This window comes from Frankliniella occidentalis, unplaced genomic scaffold (genome assembly GCF_000697945.3).
Source record: "Frankliniella occidentalis isolate FOCC.00 unplaced genomic scaffold, Focc_3.1 Scaffold29, whole genome shotgun sequence".
Lineage (NCBI taxonomy): Eukaryota > Metazoa > Arthropoda > Insecta > Thysanoptera > Thripidae > Frankliniella > Frankliniella occidentalis.
The window spans coordinates 2,200,818-2,208,000 of NW_026267159.1; the positions used below are offsets into that span (position 1 = coordinate 2,200,818).

At 56.4% G+C, this 7,183-nt stretch overlaps 1 protein-coding gene across 1 annotated transcript in view; it reads right to left on the reverse strand.

The window, feature by feature from the left end:
• LOC113213970 (zwei Ig domain protein zig-8-like) overlaps positions 1-7,183 on the reverse strand; it is a 138,540-nt gene that overhangs the window by 77,584 nt on the left and 53,773 nt on the right. The window contains exon 2 of the mRNA XM_026433215.2: positions 3,417-3,636. Within this exon, the coding sequence (XP_026289000.1) occupies positions 3,417-3,471 (55 nt within the window). The 5' untranslated portion in view covers positions 3,472-3,636. The remainder of the gene's footprint in view (positions 1-3,416; positions 3,637-7,183) is intronic.

Here is a 7,183-nt window from a genome sequence, read left to right on the forward strand (position 1 = left end):
AATATTCTGCATACATGTAGGTATGCAGAATATTGTGTGTTCAAGTACACACTTGGGTTTCCAGAGATGGATCGTTGGACCAACGACGTTTGATTTTCGGAACGGCTTGAAAAGTGCATGGCCCGAAGGCATGCGTCTGTACAACCACGGTGTCAGAAGGTTCCCAATAACAGATTAATTTTGTTCCAAACGACCGACTTCAACGACTGCCGTGTCTTTGTGTCCGGTTGTGGAGACAGTAATATTTTTAAGACTGAATGCCGCAAAACGTATATGGCTACTGCTCGTCCAACTTCATGGCGGTGTAGAGCGTTTGCGAGCTGCATTGCAACCTCGCTCTCTCTTTCGCCGCACACGTCTGGGCATCGCCACACCTCGCTGGCCTGACCTGGTTGGTACACATTGGCTTCGAGCCCAGAGGCACCTCGCAAGGTAGTGGCCCGTCGCCCCCTCCCCCCACCCTCGGCCCCTCGTTTCCGATACCACCATGAAGGCTGACATGGGGAGGCAGGAGAGACACTTTATCTCGATTTTCCTCGGCGAGGAACACACACGCCCAGCGAGAATCGAATTCGCACCCCCACCATCACCGCGACTACTGCTACCACATCACCACGTCCGCCACCGCCGCCACCGCCAGCAACTGCGACCGCCATGTGAACACCGTATTGCGGACTGTTGCCTTTTTACAGCCAGCTTAGTTGATTTAGCTAGATAAAAGAAGAGACAGAAACTAAGCGAACTTTGACTTATCAACCAAAATCGTTATGTACATTAAAGTTGATAGAACGGCACCGATGGACTGTTTCAAACTCGATTTTAAGTACTTTTAGAAACTAATTGAAAATCATTTTAGAAAAGCAATGTATGGACCACATTAAAATGAGAGTTAATTTCAACTTTTCGTTACGATTCGTTTTTTACTCAAGTGGCATTTGAAGGCCTTCCAAATGGCCCCTACCTCCTGCACATGCCTGTGGCACACGGTCGCATGATGATTCCGAGGAGAGTGTGCGGGTCCTCTTCGGGGAGAGAGAGGGGGGGCAATGGGAGGCGGACTGCCAAAGCGTGGGCGCGCGCCCGCTCGGGCAGCTGTTCTTACCTCGTCCGATTTCATCCCCATTATTCGAGAAGGGAGTGGGGGTTGGAAGGGGAGCCTATTTGCTGCAATTTATCACCCTCTAACCGTCCCCAGTCTGGGCCAGCACGGCCAGCACGGCCAGCACGGCCAGCAGCGCGGCCAGCCGTCCGGTCGGCCTGGAAGGGGCCTCCCCCCTCCCACATCCTCGCCCTTCCCTTGGTCTGCTTCCGGGCCCGCTCAAGGTATTGACCCTTTGGCCCGGGGTGCGCGCCGATTCCACCTCACGCCGCGCGCCAGCGCGCCACACTGACTGTGCCATGCCACAAAGCCAAGCCAAACTAACTACCATTCACGACCAGTGAGCACTGAGCAGTCGCCCTGCTGCTGACTGGATTGCAAAGGGACATGCCCATGCGCCGCCGTCTCTTCTGATTAGCGAGCGTGCAGCCGCATTTCAGCTCCAGATCCGTCTCCAGCAGGGCTCTAGAGAGGTTCCAGCTCCGGCGCGGCATTCCAGCTCCAGTTGGGCTCCGGCAGCTCCTGCGCGGCATTCCAGGCTCCCCAGCACTGGCTCCAGTGGCATTCATCATCAAGTCGTGACAGTGCGGCCGCATTAGGAGCGCGCGCGCGCGCGCGGGGCACATCGACACCAACTTATCAGCGCCGCGCCACTCGCCGTACAATGGCGTGGCAGAGCGACCCGCCCAACATCCGGCGCCCGCGTCACGGTCATCACGCGAATGACATGCATGAGGCACATTTACATGACACAAGTCCGCGCAATTACACGCCCGCGGCTCATTAACTTCTGGAAAACAATTTTGTTTTTGCGTCTCTCTTTTTTCGTTTTTCTTGGTTCTTCATTTGCCGTCCTATTTTTCATTCGGTTTCCTTATTTATCCCCCTACCCCTGCGCATTCGTTTCCGTCGTATTGTCGCCGGCTCTGCGAATATTTCCGTCGCACGCATGAATTTTTTCACGCGCATAGCAGAGTAGGCGTGCGGGAGAGGGAGAAAGACGGAGAGAGAGGGAGGAAGAGGGGGAGAGAGAGAGAGAGAGAGAGAGAGAGAGAGAGAGAGAGAGAGAGAGAGAACGTGAAATATGTAAATGCCTTCTTTCGCACAGTGTTTCGCCCTGCCGAGCTTGCACGCCAATGGTGTGGTGGTGGGACACGTAGGGGTAGGGAGTGGGCCCCGGCGGCCCCACAGTGTTGTGACGGCCGAGCCGAGAGGCGAACATTCGGGGCCGGGCGGGGGAGAAGGTGAGTGTGGGACAAAGACAGACGGTGGGAGCGAGAGAGTGAGAGAAGGTGGGGGCTGGGACACACTGTGCTAGTGCAAGAGGCCTCTGAGTGCCGCTGACCAGATGCGCCATTGACCCCATGGCCCGTCCCATCTCGCCACACCCCCGCTCCTCCACACCACAAAGCCCGTCCCCCTCCAGCCACACTGCCGCCGCCCGTCCCCCGCGCAGCCCAGGCCGTCCCTGTCGTCCAAAAACCATTCATTCTTGTCTCGAGTGCCGTGTAGCGTGGCTGCTAGCCCGGCGGGTCTGGCTGGTGCTGGTGGGGCCGGCGGCGGGGCGTGAGGGTAGGGCGATGTCGGTGTCGTGGGGAGAGGCGGGGCGGGGCGGGGTGGTCCGAAGCAGGGCGTGGCGATGGCCTGTGACTCGCTCATGAGCGTGACCATATGGGCCACGCCACCTGCGCCCAGCGAACCTCGGGCCCAGACCGGCCGCCACAGGCACGCGGTGACCGCCGGGTTGAAGTACCGGCTCGGGGAGGGGGAGGAGGGGAAGAGTGGGTAGCGGGGGAACGCAGGCAACGCCGCGCTTAAGCGCGACCAAGCATGCTATAGATCGATTATTGTTATTATCATTATTATATTCGTCTATTCGATTCCGTGATGTGTGTCCATTAGACGCCCGGCCACCAAAATGACGAGGACGAACGAGGGTAGGTTAAGGGAGGATGATGGAGGAAAGGAAAAAAGAAACTACGCGAGAGAAAGAATATTATAGAAAAAAAATAGAAGTAGCCCGCCGCTACTTCTTGGAGGGTACTCAGATGTAGATATGGCGCTTGCGGAGAGAGGGATATGCAGCGCGATCGACAGCGGTGTCGAGCGGGATGCCTGTGCTCCCGATGACAGGCGCACTGGGCTGACAGCAGCGCTAACTGGAAAAGCATTTTCCTAAATATTGCTGGATTGTGCTACAAGGCGTGGAGAGTGGGACTAAAGCGTTTAACGAAGTAGGGCATTGTTGGCAAAACCAGAAACTGTGTTTAACGTCAGCGCAGAACGATAAACAAAACGCTCAGACACGAGAACTCACCTGTGTTGTAGCTGAGCACCAGGGCGATGGCCGCTACGGCCAGCCGGCTGGGCATGGTGACAGGCCTGGCGCGCGGTCCCGACAGCCGGCCGCAGGCAGCCGCAGGCAGCCGCAGGCGGCCGCAGGCGGCACTGACGGCGGTGGCGGGGCGAGGCCCGTCAGGGGCCCGTCAGCCGGCGCGTCAAGGCGGCGCCGACAGCCGAGCGGCCAGCCGCTGCATCTGCGGACAGAAACGAGCCGGGAAGTCAGAAGATGATAACGCCAGGTGGGGGCGGCGGCGGAGAGCGAAAACGTGTCCCGGAAACAGACACGGGCGACCACTTTGCACAGCGGTAGAGAAAAAGTCTTTCTAACTGGACGCTAATTAGCAGCCTTTGACTGGACTAATGTGTATTGTAGTGAGCGGTGCAGTAACACACGATCCGCCACCAAACAAACGAGGTCTGCGGAAGCAATAAGGAAAAAGTGTAACCGGGAAGTGGGGCGAAAAAAAAAGTTACCCGTCTGACTGGTAAGTTTATTTACGATCCCCCTCCTCCTCCCCTTCGTCATCCACCGCCTTCCTCTCGACGACTTGTATTTGCATACTGTATATCCATCATGGCCAGCCATAGGCTTGGGTAATTCCCCCCTCTCTCTCTCTTCCCACGACGCCACCCGCGCAGCGCCTGCGATCGTTTTTGCCGCTCGAGAGCAAGAGCTCTTTCCCCCGCCACACATTCGCAAACTCTATATCGAAAGCACACCGCACCGCATGCGCCGTCGCGCGCAGCCCTCTCAAACAAACATTCACTGTCTCCCTCTCTCACAGACACACACGCAAGCAGGAGCACGCGTGCTTTTACGCTCTGATGTTTCTCTTAATTGATACTGTAGTATCCTTTGCCCTCCCAGGGCGTACGTACTGCTCCTGCTCCTCCGCTTCTTAGAGCCTCTCTACTACTGCTGCAGTCCTTCTTCCTTCCAAGACATTCTCTCTCTCTCTCTCTCTCCCCCCTTTGTATTTGTCAACTCGAAAACAAATAATTATCAATTACAGCATCTCCACCCCTTCGCGCACTTCCTCACAGTCCAGACCCGAGAACAAAATCAATTAAGCGCCACTCGCTCACCGTGGCGGCCTCAGTTTCCGTCCCGCTCGCTCCCCCTGCCTCTGTTCTCTTGTCACAGCACTACGCGCCGCGAGTTCCTCCTCTCTCGCCACACTCCACCTCCCCTGCGTCATCTCTGCAATCTGGCTCTCCCTACTCAATCTCAATCTGCGTCTGTCTCCGTCGAGCCCACGTGGATCTCCATCAGCGGGTCCAGCTTACTCTCTGTCCCACCGAAGCGACGGCCTCACTCGGCCGCCGTGCACCTTGCATTTAACTCGGCATTCTATCGCCAGCAGCGGATCAGAGCAGCGTGCCGACGGCAGGACTTTGCGGGGAGTGGGGCTCTCAAAACCCGGACCTGCGGGTACCCAGATAATCCGGGTAGGAACCGAATTAAACGCATTACAACCATGTACAGTGATTTATCAGCCTGCATGTCATGTTTAGTTTTTGTGAAACCAGCTTTTGCCAGGAAAGCAAACACCAGCATAATTTGAAGAAAAATAATGTATCTTCAGGAACATGTTCCGGGTGTTGCATAAAAGACACAGGTGCGGGCGGGCTTGCCTACCCGCTCTGCCCGTAAGGCGCCATAGCCCCCTGGGGTAGGCAAACCCGCCCGCACCAATGTCTTTTATGCAACACCCGGTTCATACATTTCTATGTTTTTCCGAAGAAAATCGCACACCCATGATCCGAAACATGGAAAACCTGAATCACTACATTAGAATGGGATGGCTTCGCGTCTTTCACGGTAAAAATGAAATCTTGTAATTCAAGAAGATTGCTTGAAATTCAAGGAAGAATGCCTTGGATTGCAAGCAATCTGCTTGAATTACAATAAGACATCATTTTTACCGTATTGCGTTCGAAATTGAGCAAGCATGCAGTATCAAGGAAAAAGGAGCAAGAGGCGAGTTTACTGAACAATCTCTTAGGAGAGAGGGGCACTCCGACAACAAGAAGAGGACGGCGCACGCCGAGCCGGCTGGTCCAGGCACAGGCTGCCACTATCTGGAGCAGGCCTGGCTGCGAGTCCACCCTCTTCAAACAGCAGCAGCGCCCAACAACGCAATAAGCTGCCGTGTCCGCCCAATCAGGACCCGGCGTGTGCTCCGTCACGCGCCTGCCGGGCCGGGCGGCCGGGCCGGGACCAGGCGAATCTGATTAACCCCAAACGCTACCCGTATCGCTCCCCGACACCCCCGGGGAGCCCCAAAACTCACCAAGTCGGGTCCAGTTTTAAGTGAGTGTTGCTGGCAGGGCACATTTTAAAGGATCGCTCGGCGCGGCAGAGTTTGGCCCAAGTTGGTCGTTGTTGACTGTCATGGATCATCGATCACTGCGCTGCTGGCGCGAGGCGCGTCTCCCCTCCCTCCCCTCGCAAAGAGAACGGACCCATAAAGCCACCGAGTTTGCACAGCGAGTTCTGGTCAGTCAACTCATCATAGTAGGCATTCTCTATAGTTATGTCAGAGAGGGAACGGGTTTAAGCGGCGGAGAGGGGGGCATTGGGATGAGGCTGCCCCGGGAGAACCATTCCAACGAACGTGAACGGCCCTGTGAGTAATACGCACTAGCTAGAAGTACGCTACGTTTCGGAAGAAACTTCCAAGTGCAGCATCTCTTGATTCGTTGGCTTGAGGAGACATCGTGATGTCAGACAGTTAGAACAGGCTTTTGCGGCCACTGAAGTAATAATAGACTAATCGCTGTCGCTCTGCCAATAATGCGCCACTAAAACTACGACGTTGTTTAGGCCATCATATTATGGCGGCGGGCTGCAGAGTGCAGACTCGCCTGCACGAACAATAGTACAGGCAGCCAGCTGTTCACACAACTTCTAGTCGTAAACCATCGTTAGGTAAACTACAACTTGTGATTCATTCGTAGGGCCGAGTGTAAAAGAGGAAGGGTGAGGATAATTTTTTTATAGGCATTTACTTTTTACGCCAGTCGCCTAGCTGTGCGAAAGGTTGAGGTATTTCTGGAAGTTGGCCGCGCCGAGAACACCCAGTGGTACCCAAAACAAATCGTGCATACTTAATGGATAGATTGGTAGGATTGGTAGTATTCTAAACATCGACCAAGCGTTGGGTCGCTCGGACCCTTCCGGGGCGGCACTGCATAGCAGTGCTGAGCGGGCGGTGCTGAGCCGAATGAGCGGGTCTGAGCGCTCCTCAGCGGCGCTGAGCGACGCTGAGCGGCCTTGACAAGCCTGATCGATGTCACGCCTGCACCCCTTCTGCATACCAATGCAGAGCGGGGTGAGCAGGAGAGGTGGGGCAGGGTGGGGCGCATCGAGGCGCGTTCTTCTCTGAGCAGCATCGTGGGCGTTCCTGACACGTTCACAGCACGTCCCCGACTGGGGAGAGGGAAGAGAACCGACGGGTCCCTGGCGCTCCTCTCCAGCGCGGAAGCACGGCCCTCCTTCCCCAGATCAGGCTCCAGGCCAGGAGCTGTCCACCGGCTCCAAGCAGTCCAAGCGTTTGGCTGCCAGAGTCGGGCAGGTGGACGGGTTCCTCGAGCATTTTCGAGTAGTGAGGCTGCGGCTGTGGCTGCGCGGGGCGCCGGGCGGGAGAGAGGCGGGGAGAAATAACGTGTCAGCTCCGTGAGACGACACCCCGCGGACACGTTGCAGCCCTTCGTACGTGGGGCGAATGGGCCGTGGCG